Source organism: Ostrea edulis, chromosome 5 (assembly GCF_947568905.1).
Source record: "Ostrea edulis chromosome 5, xbOstEdul1.1, whole genome shotgun sequence".
Classification (NCBI taxonomy): Eukaryota; Metazoa; Mollusca; class Bivalvia; order Ostreida; family Ostreidae; genus Ostrea; species Ostrea edulis.
In genome coordinates, this window is record NC_079168.1 from 59050039 (window position 1) to 59070445 (window position 20407).

General features: G+C 34.5%; 1 protein-coding gene across 2 annotated transcripts in view; it reads right to left on the minus strand.

Moving 5' to 3' along the window:
* Positions 1 to 738: 738 nt before the first annotated feature.
* Positions 739 to 20407, minus strand: part of LOC125652235 (serine/threonine-protein phosphatase 2A regulatory subunit B'' subunit gamma-like) — a 29188-nt gene continuing 9519 nt past the window's right edge. For both annotated transcript variants that reach the window (XM_048881273.2, XM_048881274.2), the window contains 11 exons: positions 17531 to 17580; positions 15650 to 15704; positions 15333 to 15445; positions 10873 to 11041; positions 10685 to 10729; positions 9853 to 9996; positions 9420 to 9556; positions 6792 to 6867; positions 6328 to 6465; positions 4906 to 5033; positions 739 to 3834 (listed from right to left, as the gene is read on the minus strand). In XM_048881273.2, coding sequence (XP_048737230.2) covers positions 3726 to 3834; positions 4906 to 5033; positions 6328 to 6465; positions 6792 to 6867; positions 9420 to 9556; positions 9853 to 9996; positions 10685 to 10729; positions 10873 to 11041; positions 15333 to 15445; positions 15650 to 15704; positions 17531 to 17580 — 1164 coding nt within the window. In that variant the 3' untranslated portion in view covers positions 739 to 3725. The remainder of the gene's footprint in view (positions 3835 to 4905; positions 5034 to 6327; positions 6466 to 6791; positions 6868 to 9419; positions 9557 to 9852; positions 9997 to 10684; positions 10730 to 10872; positions 11042 to 15332; positions 15446 to 15649; positions 15705 to 17530; positions 17581 to 20407) is intronic.

Here is a 20407-nt window from a genome sequence, read left to right on the forward strand (position 1 = left end):
TCATCTTATACAATTGATTCTAGAAAATGATGAACAAATATTTTTTTTATGTTCTTGCTGTCCCTACTTTGAAGAATTAATTGAATTTCATCTTCCGTTGCTGTCGCAAAATATGCATCCGCTACTTCGTTCTTTGAACATCGGAAGGCCTCGGGTACCAGGCTACCATTTCTCTTTATCCAAACGGCACGAAAAGATAATATGACTTCATCGGTCAACAGTCTTTTTTAACAGTCGATTTTAACAGTTCCCAGTCCAACAGTCGCCAGAACAGTCGAAATGTTGGACTTTTTTTTGTAAGGAGTTATATAGGAACTGTTTTATAGGGGTATAACAATTTGATAGAGCCATACACAAGCTGAGGAAAGAAGTCAGACCAAGTCCACTCTAATCTGACTTGATGTTTCCGAATTTTTAAATAAAGTTTATGACAGATGACGAACATCAAATGATGATCTAACCTTCTGTTCAAGTGAATACAATCTACACGTGTTCATCTATTGGCTACACAGTACACGTACCCTGTAAGGATCTCTTAATGACCTGACAGTGTCCATAAACAAATTAATAACGTCACTGAAAGCTGAGGAAAAATACTGGAATAAACTAAATTTCTTTACACCAAGCTACAGTTCTGTAGCATTCTTTGCCAGACTTTGCAATAAAAGCATAATCTTGTAATCTATCTTTCATCATCCTTCACAACACCAACAAAATATAAATATTTAAAACACCAACAAAATTTTTACTCAGGTACTTTTATTCACGTAGACTACACCAATAAAAACACTGTTACTGTGTACCTGCTCTCACGAAGGCAGTGTTAGAACAAGACCTATGACATCATTTAATATAATGTCAATTGCACAGTACAATTCATGTGAAATAGGCAGACATAATTGCACATCAAGTTACAAATGTGGTGAAATATGCAAATAATTATGCAAATAACAAAAGCAAAATATAAAATAAAGGAATTTTGCTACTGTATGTCTAGTTTTTTCAAAATACAGGTCCATACTACATTACCCCCCCCCCCCCCCTTTCATCCCAATAATGTACATCTCCAAGACACATGATATTTTAATACAATTGAAAACCTCTTTACAAGTTTTTAATGTGGCCCTAATATTAAACCCACAGCTCAGCAAATCACATCAGGAAATCCAAATATACGACTAAATTGTACTTACTAAAATGATTACATGCTGTACAATACCCAGAAATGCAACTACCAATGTGGTCTAAACCATCATCATTCTTGAAAATGTCAAACTAATTAGAAGCTGTGCAATAAATATCTTTTAACTAGAGTAATAAAATAAATTTGTCCAAATGATTATCCAGAATATAAGTAAGTCAACCCTAATAATCCACTGCTTGCAATACAAGTCAGTCTTTAACTTGAGAAATCATATTGAAAATAATTGTTAGATAGTGGCTTGCTATAGTAAACTGCAGACATTAATGTAAGAGGATTTTTCTTCAGCCATTAAGATTACATAAGATTGCTAGAGAGTTGCTTTGTCCCCCCTTGTTTGTGCAATTCTTTTTTTGACATTAAATAAAATTACCAGAGTTACCACTGTTAATGTTGAGTAATGTGCATCTTTCATTACGATTATTCTTCAAATATAAGACAAACATAAAAATGAGATCTTTTTTTTTTTTTTTTTTAGATCATCATGAGACTACTGAATAAAATAGATAGGTACAACAGGCAAGTGTTAATTATATAATGCTTCAGTTAATGAAAATTCCAGCATTGCATGGACTTGTATTCATTTTAAGGAAACACTGTTTCTACGTAGATGTACGTTCAATTTTAGAATGTCAGAGACTGATTGGCAGGTTCTTTTACAATATCAATTTTAATATGTTTTCTTTTGTATCATTTTTACCTTATGTAATATCTTGTATAATGCTTCCATTCTGACTACACATAAGAAATCCAAAAGAATAAAATTTAGATTAAGAATTTACAAAATATTTTAGACTCCTCCCCCTTCCCAATACCCTAGGATGCATCTACTACCATTATCAAGATCCTCGACATACAATGCAGATAACATTACAATGTTTGGAGCACGTATACAATTTCAAAGAGGTCATCATACGACCTACTTTATCCACTCTAGATGTGACATGATTCTAGGCCTTACAGCATACAAGCTATGAACAGGAAACAAAAACTTTACATACTAACAGATGGATGGGCAGGTGGAGATGCCACTTCTATAACAAATCAACATTCTGATGATGTCATCTATGCTTTGTCAGACAAACTTGGTTAACAGAGTATGCTACCATGTCTCAAATTGTTCAATTCATGTACACAAATGTGTTTGACAAGTGAAATATACAGAAGCCTCCTACATGCACACTGACGTGTTGTTTCATATAAATATCCACAAGGATCGGATTCCAGATGACTGAGACAAATTACCAGTTGATGCGTATCGCAGAGAGTAAAGCAGATTAAAAAATAATTGCGCTTGCATATAAAACAACAGCAAATGCATTGAATGCACCAGAACAGCATTCCATATACATATGACATAAAATAAATGAAGGAATAAAATATCTACTGATAAATCTAGATTAGTTTCAGCAATAAGTTACATGGGGTAACACTACATAACTGAGACATATTTCCTGAACTACAGTATAAATCTATCTTCTATGTACAAATCTAAATAAATTTAATACAATTACACATTTGAATATGACATAAGAAAATTTCTTAATGGCTGGTCACTGACAATCTAAAATATCTATCATTGCAAAATGAGTATACATGTACATATCACCATGCATAAATTCAGAACCGCAACTCTGTCCTAGTACTTCTTACTCTAAATTACCTTAATTACTATATGCATCGGACACTCTTTTATGTTACAATATATTTCAAGGTGTTTAGAAAATCTTTTTGATTCTTGGCATGAAATATTTGGCATCTGAACATAAGGGAATATGAAATGCTTGAATTATGAATGTGATGACATAATACTGTTGTTAAGAAGGGGAGGTTGAAGAATCACCTCTGACTAAATTCTTCTAAATCAGACTGTTTGTGGGGTATGTGGTATGTAAAAATGCCCAAGAGCTGAAAATTAATATATTACACTAAAAACCTATTTTGTCCCCCTTATACATGTATATGATCTATATGTGTGTATTTGATGTAAAATCGGATACACAGGTGTCGATAACATGAGAGCAAACTAACCTAACCTTAGGGAACAAGTCATTAAAATATTGTATACAATGGAAAATCTAGTACGTGTATAACGGACGGAAATTAAAAAAATTAAATAGAAACATGCTACTGTATATAGGGGTATTTTCACCTAATGTTATTTTCGCCTGTATATACAAGCAGACGGTTTTGCCCCATTTTTCATTCGCCCAAACATAGTTGTGTTAAATGAGAGATAAGAGCCTCGCTCAGTCATAAATTTGCCCACTGGCGAGGGCAAAAGGGTGAAAATAAAACAGTGACGAATGTTTCCCTGTATACAGTGTGTCAGTAAATTCATCTGATACATGCATTATCTATAAACCACAGTGAATATATGTAATGAGACAGTTATGAATGGGACCAAAAAACATCTGAATTGCAATGTCTGGAAGGAAGCATAAAACACTTCCTCCTGATGTGTGAAAATGGACACAATGGCAGGGGAGACGATCAGAAGAGACTAGGCACAAACTTTGACAGTTTAAATCTCCGATTCCTCACTAGATTCTGGTACCAGATACTCTCTGTTTTCATATGTCCAGAAGTCATTTAAGTCTATGAGTATACTCACAACAGTGTCCCCTTTCCCACTGTAACAAGAATCATGCATAGCCATTTTATTTTCATTTCAAAATTTGCAAAAATAATGACAACATTTAAACTTAACTGAATTTTTTTTTAAATTGCAAGAAATACAAAATTGAGAGTTGAAATACTATAGCATGACAGAATACTGGGGTTTCATCACAATTTCATAAAACACCAATATTTGTAGTTTTCTTGACTGAGCAAGACCACAAAATCAAGAGAAAAACAAGAAGTTTTAAGAAGAAAAAAATTGAAAGGAAAAAATAGAGTAGCAATCCACAGATTTATGAATAAAATAATTTGTATTTGTTGGCAAAGTTATGTAATCTCATGCCCATAGTTGCCAACCTCCAAGACTGATGGAGATGGACAATATACAAGGCAGGACAAAGATTGATTAAATTTACATGATAAGAGGGCATCTACGGTTTCATTGTTTAGCTCAGATCTGAATTCAGTGTGTATTTTCTCTACATGACAGTGATTAGATGACTAGGGTATTTTTTTTTTACATGATTTTGCATTTTGGTATGTTTTGTCGGATCATTTATAGCCAACAGACAAGTGCGAGTTAAACAATGCACAATAAGCTTCATAATGTCCTCAATAACTTTTTTTACCCAGGAAAAGTCGTTTCCCAGATTTGTTGGTAGGAACATAAGTATTGATCTTTTTGTTTTTGTTGGTGTGTCTGTTGGCCCTGATAAGGATCTCTTCCTGGTGGAAACCATTCTACATAAGGAGTTTAATCCCTGATTTGTTGAAATAACTCACAGATAATTGTTAACACCTGTTTTGATGACTTATCTGTAATGTTCAAGGCCATCGGCATTGTTTACGTAAATCCAAGCTTGTGTTACAAACTGGAAATTACACGCATGAAGTAATTTACAAAACCAAATCCGGAAATCGGGTGAAAGATATGACCCGCTGGGTCATAAAAAATAATCGAGTTATGGGTAAAAAAATCGGGTTAGTTGGCAACTATGTTCATGTCCATGAAAATTGATGAAAGCACAGTATCCATGTATCGGTATTTATACATGTACTTATTTTATATAGAAGAGAATTACCAATTGATAAGATCTTGAAGTGTAATATGTAGAGGATCTCTGGGTTTGACCATGTCAAATATTTCATCTTTCACATCATGGAAAGAAACTGGTTCCTGGCCATGGATTTTCATTTGTTCTTGTATAGCCTACAACAGAAGATTTATGACAATAAAAAATGACTGGTAGATAAAATGCAATGAGCAAAATTATCTAACAAGAGTACTGCAAATGGTACATAATACGCTAAAGAAAATGCTTACATAGGATGTTTTTCTTAAGCCATAATTTGCAGAAATTTGCTTATGTAGTATCAGGCTGTGACATACTTTCTTTGCATAAAATGAATAAAGGGTCTTAGCTTAAAACTGACAGGAGGCAGACAGACAAACCAAAAGTTCTGTGTGTAAAATATTTCCCCAAATTTGACCAAGTTCAACAACCTCTCAATGTTCAAAACATCAAAAAAATTAAAATTTGTTAAAAATGAAAGTTCTTGCACTTAGTGCACATCTTCATTTTATTTACAAAGACCCGAGCTTCTAAAGTGTGAGAAGAATTAAAAGGACAAACCATGTTCTTATAATATTTCCTCAAAACGGACAAACAACAACCTGTAATTTTCTCAAAAATTGAAGAAAATCAAAATCCTTGCCACTTGCACATCTTCCATACCCATTTAAATACTCTGTAAAATAAGAAGGTCCTCATTTGAAAACTGAGACAAATCATGTATTCTCTATGCAATAATTCCTCAAAACTGATGCAAGTTCAATGACGTAATTTTCTCAAAAAATTGAAGAAAATCAAAATCCTTGCCACATGCACACCTTCAATACCCATATCAACACTTTGTAAAATAAGAAGGTTCTCACTTGAAAACTGTGGGAGGAGTTCACCAAACAAACCATGCACTCTCTTTGTAATATTCCTTCAAAACGGACTAAGTTCAACAACCTGTATTTTTTTTTTTTTTTTTGAATTAAGAAAATCAAAATCCCTGCCACATGCCACATGCACACTTTCAATATCCATACAAACATTCTAAAAAACAAGATGGTCCTCACTTGAAAATTGTGGGAGGAGTTCGTCAGACAATTCCTGTACCCTCCATATAACAATAATTTTCATATAAAGGGGCATAACTCCTGCAAGAGAGGTCAAAATGGATCAAAATTGCAATATGATCTAGAATGATCCATGAAGAAGCTACATAGCAAGTTTCAGCTTGATATGTGACAGGGAAATGAAATGAGAAACAGAAAACCCCGAACGGACGGATGTACAGACATCGTTGTAACATAATACATTCTGTCTAAAGACAGGGGTATAAAAACTAAACGGGAAAGTTAACAGAGCAGTGTGAACAAATTCACTGAATTATAGATTGAAGAAATATTAATACTGTGTCATTCTGTAATCTGAAGTTTAATTTTCACTTACTCTGAAGAAAAAATTCAGAGAAAAGACATTCAGAAATCCCACATGTTTGACATCAATGATTCTGAAGAGGTATCTCAAGGACTGAGGCTCCCGACGATTCTCCAGGGCAAGGACAAAGTCCAGGTACGTCTTGTAATCCTGTACAGAAAATGCTAAAATATCATCATACAACGTCTCGGTGTTACTTAGGGCATGGACATTATTTATTTATGGCTGATCCTATATATGAAATGCTGAAAATCTGTATCTCACTTGTAACTCAAAAACTGATATTCAAAATTTGGTTGACCATTAGAAATACTTTAGTTAAGCACTGTAAACAATAAGAATGGAAAATTCAAATTTTCAGCTTAACCGTGTCTATGCCCCTTTAATGATTAATGACAAAGGAGAAATTATAACAGTAGAAATTTCTCTATACACAATATTTTCTGGTTCCACCTTGTTTCAATATCAAAACTTACCATTTCTCCTTCATATGTCAGGCACTCTTGAAATACACGATCTAGGAACACTTGTGTCAGGGTACCTGTTCCATATCTGAAACCAAAATCAACTAAATGTATGATTGAAACAAGACGCCCATGGACCACATCGCTCACCTGAGTCACCTTGCCCCATATTTAAAGATTTTCCCTAAATATTTTCACGGCAAAACTTTGATCCCTATTGTGGCCCCGACCTACCCCGGAGAACATAATTTTTACAGACTTGAATCTGCACTATGTCAGGAAGCTTTTATGTAAATATAAACTTTTCTGGCCCAATGGTTCTCAAAAGAAGATTTTTAAAGATTTTCTCTATATATTTATATGTAAAACTTTGATCCCATATTGTGCCCCAACTACCCTCGGGGGCCATGATTTTAAGAAACTTGAATCAGCACTATGTCAGGAAGCTTTCATGTCAATGTTTCCCATTATATTTGTTTGTAAAACTTTAATCCCCTATTGTGGCCCCATCCTACCCCCAGGGGCCATAATTTTAAGAAACTTGAATATGTACTATGTCAGGAATACATGTAAATGTTAACTTTTCTGGTCAAGTGGTTCAGGTGAGCTAAAAAGTTTACAGACAGACAGACATACGGACAACAGGCAATCAGAAAAGCTCACTTGAGCTTTCAGCTCAGGTGAGCTAAAAAGAAAACAAGAAATGTTTCAGAAACATGTATACCCCCTGTGGTGCAAAACTGAAAAGGGTTTTTACACATGTATCATTTACTTGATAGTCTTTCAGTATATGTTCTTAGAAACTTCTTCCAAATCAGCACAAGAAAAGGATGAATATTTCTTAAACAATGAATATCAAATATAAATTTGAGTCGTGACCTCAAAAGCAATATAGGTAGAATCAGTGTACCATATATGATGTCTGTCAAGGACAGTGTTCTCAAGATGTTGAGCAGACAACACCCTATGTCCAGTTTGACCCTATACCTTTGACCTTGTGACCCCAAAATCAATATGAGTGGAGTTACTACTCCCAGTGAACCAAGTTTGGTGTCAATCAAGCAAATGATTTTCAAAATATAGAGGAGACAATATATCACTATGTCCAGTTTGGCCCTTGACCATGTGAACCCAAAATCAATAGGGTTCATCTACTGTTCACGATGTACCAGTATACCAATTTTGATGTCTGTCAAGGAGGGTTTTTAAGATATTGAGAGAACAATATCTTCCCATGTCCAGAGTGAATAGACCATTGACCTTTGACCTCAAAATCAATAGGGGTCATCTACTCCTTAGGATGTACCAGTATACCAAGTTTGGTGTCAATCAAGCATATGGTTATCAAAATATACAGGATACAAAATATTACTATGTCCAGTTTGACCCTTGACCATGTGAAACCAGAATCAATAGGGTTCATCTACTCCCTATCATGTACCAGTTAGGGTGGAAACGATTCACTGAAACATCGATACTGTTCAATATAAACCCTTGATTCAATGTTCAATTCATTGCCTCGATTTTCGGTTCGATATGTTTATTACAAACTGGTTCAGTAAAATACTTCAGGTTCAGCCTGTAATTATAATTTTACCTGCATGAGGGACAAAATAGCGTCAAATAACGTTCAGACTGTTGTTTACTTTGAGTCTTACGAAAATAATTAAAAAAATTATCAGTTTAAACTACAAAGCCAACATGCATCTAACCATTTGGCAATTTGGAAACATTTTGCTCTTAAAATCATGAATGTGAATCTTGGTAATTAAACTTTTCTTCAATGTTATTATTGGTTTCTTCTGTAAATTGTATCATATTGAAAGTATTGAATCGTGGCATAAGTATTGCAATATGTATCATATCATGAAGAAGGCATATCGTTTAAGCCCTAGTACCAGTGTCTGTCAAGGAAAGGGTTCTCAAGAAATTGAGCGGACAATAGCGCCACATTTCCAGACTGGATTTACCTTTGACCATGTGACCTCAAAATCAATGGGGTCATCTACTCCTTAAGATGTACCAGCATACCAAGTTTGATGTCTGTCAAACAAAGGTTTCTTAAGATATTGAGCAGACAAGATTTGGTCTACAGAACAACAGACAGGTGCAAAACAGTATAACCCCTCTTTTTCAAAAGTTGATATAAGACAACAGAGCCCGACTGGGAGGGTTAAAAGTTGATATAAGACAACAGAGCCCGACTGGGAGGGTTAAAAGTTGATATAAGACAACAGAGCCCGACTGGGAGGGTTAAAATTTGTGAGGTAATGCAGTAGTAGCTTACTAACTAGAGATTGTTTTTATGTTCCTAAAAATGATAGTGCTCCAAATGAAACCTTGCCTTAATGTACTGCATGGTATGGAGGAGAAAGCATGAGCAGGAACATCAACATTATGAACTCTGACAAGCCACATAGGAGAAGTGTTCACAAACTATTTTACACCCTCCATCCCTCTTAGATCCACTATAACTTTAAGGATAACAAATAACAATTGGATCATCCTGTCCCACCAATATGCACATCTGCAAATGGTATTGCAGTATTATACAAAATTTCAAGTCTATCATATAAGCCATAAAGGAGGAGAAGCATTCATAACCTATTTCAACATCAAAAAGAAATTGTAGTTACAGACCTTGCCAGCTCTTCTTTACTGAGCATGCCATTGTGATCTTTGTCCAGATTAAGATACTGTCCGTAGACCCTTAACGCAGAGGGAGCAGAAAACCAGTTTGATTGCTGCATCTCTGTGGACAAATCCTCATCTCTAAGCTATAAGGGGCAAAAGGATAGAAGACTGCTTATTGCTTCCGTTCATATAAATCATATTATGTATATCATATTTCAAATTCAATGAAAAAATCACTTTGCAAAATGAAACTGTTGAAAATAATTTCTTTATCACATGACTATTTTTTCCTTACCTTTGAGTAAATTATTTATGATATAGTTTACAAAATATTGTGTAAAGTGTATAAAAATTCATTACAGTAGACATCACTTGCTTTAAATACTTGTACTTACAACTAGAATGAGTGACGTTGTTATATTGTGTCTACAAGAAATACCTCAAGTAAATCATCCAAGAAGCTGCAAGCCAGAATATCTTGAATTTTGATTCGACCAGTCCTCATGGGATCCAGGAAAAAGAAAAACTTTCTCACAGCAGTACATACATAAAAAGAGTAGAAAGATTTCTCTAATCCATTCAGCTGTAAGTGAAAAGAATTCAATAGTTCAGATAAAATTAGTATGTTTGACAAAAACATTTCACGGGATTGTAGTAACATAAACCCAATGATCACAATGCAGGATACTTCTTCAACATCATAATCAAGGAACCCATAGATTTTATACATCAACTCCAATTCAATGCTATGTCTCCAAATAGTGATTTGTTTTCATTACGAGATTAATTCTTTGCCCTGATTATTGATTTATTCAATGAGGAATAACTCTAATACAATTCACTTATACACTCGTCGGCCGATTTTTTGTCGGCAAACGTAGTTGCCAAAATGAAGGTCGTAGAATTCGATTCTGGTGTTATTTTTAATGTACAGCGAAAAATTAATTAATTGGAAAATTCTCAAAATGGCGTCGCTGGGCACAAGGAAAACGGAAAACTCTAGAAATATGAGAGAAAAATACTCTCTTATGAGTTGCCATGAAATATTAAGGTGATTCCACCCTCGGGGTTGCAAAAAAGTGGTAAAACCCTCGGCAAAGCCTCGGGTTTCACAGCTTTTTTGCAACCCTCGGGTGGAATCACCTTATATTTCATGGCTACTCATAAGAGTCTTATAATCTCATATAGTGCATGCACATTAAATCTATATTAGAAGTCAACATGTACATGTATTTATTGATGTTTCTAAAGCTGACATAAAATACCCATACCTGTGGGAGTGTTGGAATCAGTTCTAAAATGTAATTTTCTAAATCCTGAAAGACAACGTAATAATGCAATAATTATCCTAAAAAGTATCAAATGTGGATTGTGTTAAATACATTTAGTTGAATAAACCTCTCCTGTTTCACAGTTAATTTGTTGCTACCAGAAAGTGCATCAAAATCATTGGTCATACCGATTCCTTAAGATATCCCTGACCGGCCACATCATACAAAGACAGCCCAATTCTAGTCTGATGAAGCCACACCTTCCTCATCACATAGTTAAAGAACTGCATTATTGAGATCCTTCCATACGGGTCCATTTGTAAGAGCTTGGTGAACACGGAGGCTGTGAAAAACTGCCTGTAAAGATAATGACACTAATACACGTACTATACATAGATATCAATTATATGGGTTTCTTTTTACCTCCATAAACTGTGTTACATGTACTGTATACAGTTAACACATTAATTTTTAGGCCCCCAAGACCAGAAGCATATTCTTTTTTGTCTGTCCTTGGTCATAACTGTTGAACTGTACAATATAGCAACTTGATACTATGTGAAGTGAAAGTTCAAGGTAAAATACCAACTTCTTTGTAAATTTAGCCATAATTAAAGTTGCCCATGGTGAGGCATACTGTTTCACAACTGATACATTAATGATCACATTTCCACTCAATACATATTTCACAATGTGGTCAGTCTGCAATACTAATCATTACTAACATGCAATATACTTTCATATGAAATGCCAAATTTGGTACATGTTTTCCATCCTCTTTTACATGCACATCAAACATACATGGGGTCAACAGCACTGTGATGCTTTTAAAAACTGTCCTTGGACCTTTCTTGACTCACAATTTTCTATTCGTTACTTGCAAAATATGAGCTGAAATTTCTGACTCCCAGGTTCAAAATGGGGAAGCTCACAAAAAGAAGCTAATCCAATCCTATTGTGACTGATTTGGATAATTTTTAATACTTGCTATCGGTTTAGTCAAATGATTTACAAACTGTGAATTGGATTTTTCATTTTGCAAGTTGAATTTATGGAACAAAAAATTTTAAGCTCTAGACTTGCCTTTATATACCGTATATCGGTTTTTTTCCCACAGGGTTATAATTTTGGCTTATTTTAACAGTTAGATAGCTTTCCATCAAAATTTCACACAGCAAATATGCACCCAATTGCTACATGTACTTCAGTATTTGAAAGAGATACAACTCTTCCCTGTCTGCCAAAATTTATTCTGCTATTGATCCAGCAAATTGCCAAATTTTAGACCCCTGGAATTAACCTGCTATACGGTAATTACTACAATTAGAAATGATATCCCTAACAACTTTGTTACATGGGGGAAAAATAAAATAGACCCACATTCAGCTTTTGCTTCAGTATTTACTATTTAGAATGTGAATACTTAACTATGATGCAGTTAGGCCAAAAAAAATTAATTATTTGATTCTCTGGCCAGTTTTGTCAAAAATAAATGAGGGAGGGAGGCCTTTTTTTTCTTCCTTTCAGAGCTGCCAACATTATAAAATGGAAAATAGTAAGGCGGGGGCCTAGGTGGCCCCCTGCTGCTGGAGATCTTTTATGAATAAATATGTAACCTGATCAATTTTAGGCACATTTCACATCCAAATTTAATGAATTTACAGGGCTCGCGCTGCCCATCGCATTTGTCGCATTTTGCGATTTTTCAGAAAAAAATGCGACAGAAATTCCGGAAATGCGGCACGGACATTTCGTATTTTAGTATTCGCGCGCCATTTTGAATTTCCGATGTGGATACCCTGTCGCATGGGAACAATAAGACTTAGGGGCGTCTTGTTTATTTAGCAGTTTACACAAAACAAAGGGTTGATCCTCTATGTGCAAGTAGGTGTAAATGAAATGAACTTTGTGCGTGCCAGTTGCCTACAGTACATATCGTAAATATAGAGATACCCCGAGTCATTACTGGGGAGCTACCTGTTTTGTACTGGATGGAATAAAAAGCGTGTGATTGTGCACACAAGCTAGTCAATGGAAGATACTTCCGTGTTAATAAAAATATATAAAATTTAATTTGTCGGTTCATCACAGTACAAAAGCGATTTCATCTAGAAAGGTAAACTAGAATGTTCAGCTATATTTTCTAATCCATTTGATGTTATGTTGGGAAATTGCATTATTCTTTAGGTCTTTAGTTTGATCTATTTAGAAAATGGCCATGAGGAAACGCAAAACAGTAGGTTTTTCTGAAATTGCTATGCTGTCATCTTTTGACTTCACATCATCTTAAGCCATTTAAAATTTATTTCAGACTACATGCAGTCCCTTCTCCTCTACATGATGAGATTCACCAAAGGACCACTTTGTCATTCTGGATTTCAAGATGAAAACAGGATTCTTCAGTGAAAATGTGATGTGAAACTATGATCATGTGTTATGTATTACAGTAATTAATTTTCAGTAACTTTGTCATCAGTGACTTTTTCTAGACTGCAAATTTAATGAGTAATATATGTCATTTACACTACTAAAATGATTAATAAACATTTAGAAACTCATTTCTTGTCTTTATTTAATATAGCCAGTTTATATGCTATGAAATACTCCTATTTTTTTCTGGTATGAAATAGAATTGAGTCAACTTAGCCAAAAACAATATTTAGAAATAAAACCATGATTGTGCTGCAATGTCATCAGACTGACTAAAAAGCAATCTGCTGAAATACAATCGATTTTCACAATATCCTAATAATTATAGTGATTTGTGATAAAAGTTAAACAAAGCTATGTTGTATACATTGTGTAAGAATAATCAGAGATATGATATGTTGTATATGCCTCTTGAATAATATACATGAAATATATATCTACAGTAAACGTGTATGAGTCGATGCACGCGCGCCAGGTTGCAACACAAAATTTTGGTCCAGTGTGAGCCCTGAATTTAGACATACTAATTGTTATGCATTTTAAAATTGCAAAAGATCAAATACATCTTTTATTGATATTGAAAATATTGTTACATTAGTATAATATATAATTTTACAGTTACTGTGTCAGTTATTGTGGCAAGCTTTTTTAAATATAATTTTAGTTACTGAATCAGTTATTCTGGCAAGTTTTTTTTATGTCATTTTCGCCGTCGTGAGAAATGTTAAAGTTTGTCAAACAGATTGTACACTATACAAACTCCCCCTTTCTGACTTTGAAACGAATAGACGTTTACAGTGTACTTGCATATTGTTCTTTGAATTTCTAGCTCCATTAGGTTTTCTTCTTTGGGGGAGTATTGTTGTTATTTCCATCAACACAGTAGCAGCTGCCATATTGTTTATTTCAAAGCATTAAAATGATCGAGACTCTGTATAGATATAGACTATGCAAACAAACGTAGTAACGACTATAGTTTGTTTATTATAAAAGTAAAAACCAATGACGGACAGCTCTAAAACTTTCGAAATGTCAAATAAGCGAAAATTGGAAGATATACAGTGAAATCGTAAGGCGTATTTTCGGCCCTAAAATCGTAAGCCTTACGCCAAAATCGTGAGGGTTGGCAGCTCTGTCCTTTTTACCTCATAAAAACAGATGACGGATTTTTCATTTTATTTTATTTCAAAACTCCCATTTTTTTAATACATTGCACAATACACATTGAAAGAAATTAAGAACATTATTTCCTTCTCTTCTTTTTTTCTCTTGCATTTTCTACATTCTTTCTTTTTGTGTGGCAATTGGTGATTAGCCCTTCAGCTTTCACAAGTAGGATAAACCCCTGTAATTTGCTCAACTGTGCTATCTGCACAGTAAAAGCATATTGGAGGGAACATATACGATATATACCAGTTTGCTCAGATTGTGTCAAAACCCAGTGAATCAGATAATGCGTTATAATTTCTGTTATATGTGTATGTTTACAAAATAGAGTTGACAGATGAAAACAAAACAATGTTGTTTTTTATTTAAGTGTGCATAATTGCTGTAAGCCTATGTCATCTTTGTGTTTGAGCCGTAAATCATGTATCAAAACATGTCGTTCAGATTTCAGCGTTTCTACTTTCGTTTTGATACGGTACTCAATTTTGCCGAGTTTGTTCAGTTTATTCCTGCACATACCGTCCTTCATCGTCATTTGGGCGAGGTGCATTATCGATTATCTCTAGAAGTTGATCGTAAACCCCAAAATGTTCTCTTAAAATCGTCCATCTTTGTTTTTTAGACAAAATGTCGTGGCAAAGGCGACAACACGGGTTAGATATGGGGGTCGCCATTACTTAAACCAAACTGTATTATGTATGGCGCGATTTGAATGCACGTGTCTGTATCATCCAGACGTTTGTCAAACATTTTACTGACAGGAGTCTCTAAAATGAGGTAGTGGTTTGCGGATTTTTTTTAGCACCTTACGAGTGCATGAAAGAAATTTTATTTTATTCATTTAATGATAAAAATAGGTAATGCGCATTGTTGAAAGAGATGTGGGCGGGCCTGAGAACCAAGTAATTAATTTTTTTAGGCCTTACATTTACTTCCACCCCTCACACAAATATAAACATAATATTTTCATGAAATCTAACAAATTCTGCTCTGAGAAAATTGATACTGACTGTCCCTAGAAGTTCTCTGTTAACTACATTTAGGAACTTACTTGCACTTTTGACCAGCTTCCTCTCCTACTTTGAGGAAATCCTCATAATTAATCATTTGATCCTCTCCAACAATAGGAGGAGTGTGGTGCTGGTCAAGCAGGAACCATAATCTCTGTTTAGTGAAACAGACATGTACTTAATGAAAAGATAGGATAAAAAATATTTCTTATTCTACATTGAAAGAGAGAAAATTCTGCATATAAATACATTATAAAATGTAAATGTCACTTTTCAAATTCAGTTGTTTAAAATAGTTGCTTGTGATAGTAATTAATTCAAAGTTCAAACATCTCTGGTATGAGTCCATTAAAGTTACCTGTAACTCATCGTTGTCCAGCAACTCTCTACTTCTTCTCTGTAAAAACACAGCCCTGAAAAATACGTGTATTAGCACAATTACTACAAAATGTATATATGCCAATACTAAACATTGAAGAATGGCATTATGATATATACTTGTACATGTACGCCTGAATATGGAATATCAGAACTATAAAATTTTGGAACTCTTCTGAAAACAAGAGGCCCATGGGCCACATCACTCACCTGAGTCACCTTGGCTCATGTTTAAAGATTTTTCCTATATATTCGCATGTATAACTTTGATCCCTACTCCCAGGGGTCAAGATTTTTACAAAATTTAATATGCACTATGTCATAAAGCTTTCATGTAAATGTAAACTTTTCTGGCACAGTGATTTTTCAGAAGAAGACTTTTAATGATTTTCCCTATATATTTGTATGTAAAATTTTTATCCCCTATTGTGGCCCCATCTTACCCCCGGGGACCATGATTTTTCAGGAAGCTTTTGTGCAAATGTAAACTTCTTTAGCCCAATGATTCTTAAGGAGAAAATTTTTAAAGATTTTTTTTCTATTTATTAATTATGTAAAACTTCGATGCCCTATTGTGGCCCCATCCTAACCCCAGGGGTCATGAGTTTCACAAAATTGAATCTGCACTATGTCAGGAAGCTTTCATATACATCTCAGCTTTTCTGGCTCAGTGGTTCTTGAGAAAAAGATTTTTCAAGATTTTTCCTATATATTTGTATGTAAAACTTTGATCGCCTATTGTGGCCCCATACAATCCCCAGGGGGGCATTATTTGAACAAACTTGAATCTGCACTATGTCATGAAGCTTTCATGTAAATTTAAGATTTTTAAATGACCCCACCCAGTGATTTTTTTTTGTTTTTCAAACTACCACCCCTCCCTTTGAATTGGGAAAAATTAGCGACATTTTCCTCAAATTGGGAAAAATTATTCATAGTAAATTAAAATGGTAAAGATGCATAAAATAATCAAATAACAATTTTTTTGTTTGAGGTTTATTTCAGATCTGATTTAAAATCATAAAATAAATCATTATTTAACATTAAATATGTATTGGAAGTCACACCTTGTATAGATATTATTTACTTTTTCTAAGAAATACTTATTGTCTAATTTCATAAACAAAATAATAAATTATTAATTCACCAGCATTTGTACCCATAATCTTGTAAATATTATATTAATAATCAAGTTTCCAGAATGTCTCTCCTGTTTGTATTTTTCAGATTTTAATAAAACCCTATACTGTTGGTCAGTTCCTGTTATTAGCCTGACCCTACATATAATGGCGGTCAAACTAAATTGTCAACAATATAATATGGCTTAATGTGTATCTGGAAACTATATACTTTGCTGCATACCTGCTTATATGGATGCCTCTATTGTTTTACATATTCTTTACAAAACCTTTTGCATGTCCAGTGGTTTGGAGAATAAAACTGATAAAAAAAAAACGTATTTACTCTTTGTCAGCAAAACACGGTAACTTTTTTTTAAAATGGCCTAATTTCCCTAGATTTGAAATTGGGAAAAACATACATATATAATTGGGAAAAAATAGCTAATTTTAGTGAGGGGAAACAGCCGAATATCGGTGGCATTTTGGTCCAAAAAAAATCACTGCCACCCTATTTTTGTGATTATGTCCCCTTTGAAAGGGACATGGCCCTTCATTTGCACAAACTTGAAATCCCTTCACCCAAGGATGCTTTTGGCCAAGTTTGGTTGAAATTGGCCCAGTGGTTCTAAAGAAGAAGTCGAAAATGTAAAAAATTTACAGACAGACAACGGACAACAGGCGATCAGAAAAGCTCACTTGAACTTTCAGCTCAGGTGAGCTAAAAATGAAAATTATTTAACCTGGACTCTTCCCTTAGTTTCAGCATCAATGGCTCATCTTCTGATGGAAGCTAGAATAAAATGTAGAATATTAACAATATACTTACATAACAAAAGAATAAAGAAATAATCAAGTCCTTAGGCACAAAAAAAAAGGTGTGTTTCAGTTACCCGACCGACCCCAAATTTCTCTCCCTAACCCTAATATTTTGGATAAATTCCAGTCCTTAATTTACGTAAACTTTGTTTCTCAAATCAAAAACAAGAGACTCATTGACCACATCACTCACCTGAGTCACCTTGGCCCATATTAAAAGATTTTCCCTACATTTTCACATATAAAAATTTGATCCCTATTGTGGCCCCACCCTATCCCTGGGGGCTGTGATGTTAACAAACTTGAATCTGCACTATGTCAGGAAGCTTTCATGTAAATGTAAACTTCTGTGGCCCAACGGTTCTTGCGAAGATTTCCCTATATATTTGTATCACTAGCAAACCAACTGTAAAGAATTTCAGTTTTCATGACACATGTTGCAAGACTGTCCAAGACGGCTGTGATCCAACAATTTTTTTTACCCTGCACCTGATCGTAGTATGATGATTTAAGTCAAAGTGATGACTTTATAATAAAATAATTTTCAAAAATATTTCCAACACTTAATGATAATTTAAGTAATCAGTATTAATTCATTAGCAGCGTATTCAAAAGCTTGAGTACATTTTACTGTATTCTAGGAACTGCATGTTATCTCCCCTTTGAACAAAATGTGATAGAACTTTATAAAAAAAAAAATAGAGTCCTTTCAATTGGGGGAAAAATCTGCATTCTTTTTACCCATAGATAATTTATGCCAAATTGGTACAGTGGTCCTGGAGAAAAAGGATTTTTCTAAGTCACTGTATCATATCTTTTTTTTTCATGATTATGTACCATTGGAGACGAACATGGCCCTTTGTTTCAACAAAAATATTCTCCTTTACCCAAGAATACTTTATACCAAGTTTAGCTGAAATTGGTCCAGTGGTTCTGGAGAAGATTTTTTATAGTTGTTTATATATTTTTACTATTTTCTTATAAGCTTCCTTTGGAGCAAGACATGACCCTTCAATTCAAGAAACTTGAATTCCAATTGTCCAAGGATGCTATATGCCAAGTTTGGTTCAAATTGGCCCATTGGCTCTAAAGAAGATTTTATAAGTCACTAATTCATTTTTGCTACTTTGCTATTATCTCCCCTTGTTGATGGGCATGGCCCTTCATATAAACAAACTCGAATTTCTATCACCCATAGATGCTTTGTGCCAAGTTTCGTTGAAATTGGCTCTGTAGAAGAAGATTTTAAAAGATGTCAATGTATTTTCACTATTTCACTATTATCTCCCATTAGAAAGGGGCATGGCCCTTCATTTGAACAAACTTGAATCCCCTTCACCCAAGGATGCTGTGTGCCAAGTTTGGTTGAAAATGGTCAAGTGGTTCTGTAGAAGATTTTTTAAACTAGAGATTGTTTTTATGAAAAACTAATGTTTCCCCAGCTTGGGGAGCTGGAGGTGCTCCAAATGAAACCTCCTCCCCTTAATGCACTGCATGGTATGAAGGAGAAAGCATGAGCAGGAACATAGACATTATGAACTCCCATAACCATATAGGAGAAGTGTTCACAAACTATTTTACACCCTCCACCCCTCAGATCCACTATAACTTTAAGGAAAACAATTGGATCCTCCTGTCCCTACAATATGCACATTTGCAAATGGCATTGAAGTATTATACAAAATTTCAAGTCTATCGGAAAAGCCATGTAGCAGAAGAAGCGTTCACAAGTTATTTTAATACCCTCCATCCCTCTTAGATCCCTATAACTTTTAGGAAAACAACTGGATCTGCCCGTCCCACAAATATGCACATCTACAAATGGCAATGAAGCATTGTACAAAGTTTCAAATCTATCTGATAAACCACATAGGAGAAGCGTTCACAAGCTATTTTACATCCTCCACCCCTCTTAGATACACTATAACGATTACGAAAATAATTGAATCCTCCTGTCCCGACAATATGCTCATCTACAAATGACAATGAAGCATTGTACAAAGTTTCAAATCTATCAAATACGCCATATAGGAAAAATGTTAACAAGCTATTTGATTTCCATCCTCCACTCCTCTTAGATCCACTATAACAATTACGAAAATAATTGGATCCTCCTGTCCTACAAATATGCACATATACAAATGGCAATGAAGCATTGTACAAAGTTTCAAATCCATCTAATAAGTTATATAGGAGAAGTGTTCATAAGCTATTTTAACATCCTCCACCCCTCTTAGATCCACTACAACTTTTAGGAAAATAATTGGATCCTCCTTTCCATACAAAATGCGCATCTACAAATGGCAATGAAGCATAGTACAAAGTTTCAAATTTATCTGATAACCCATATGCGAGGGTATTCACAAGATTTTGTGACAGACAGACGGACGGACGGACGGAAAGTACAAAAACAATATGTCTCCCCCTGAAAGAGGGGACCGGAGACATATTTAAATTCACCAATTCATTTTCACTATTTGCTATTATCTCCCCTTGTAGAGGGGTGTGGCCCTTCATTTGAGCAAACTTGATTTCCTCTTCACACAATGATGCTTTGTGCCAAGTTTGGTTGAAAATGGCCTAGTTGTTCTGGAGAAGATGAAAATGTGAAAAGTTTATGACGACGGCAGACAAATTTCGATCAGAAAAGTTCACTTGAGCCTTAGGCTCAGGTGAGCTAAAAAAATCTAATAAGTTCGGCCTTGATATTCAAATTATCAGAAATTTTCAAAATGGGGTCATGCACGCTTTCTGCAAGTACATCAACACAGTTATACTTGTAATCATGTATTAAATAGGGT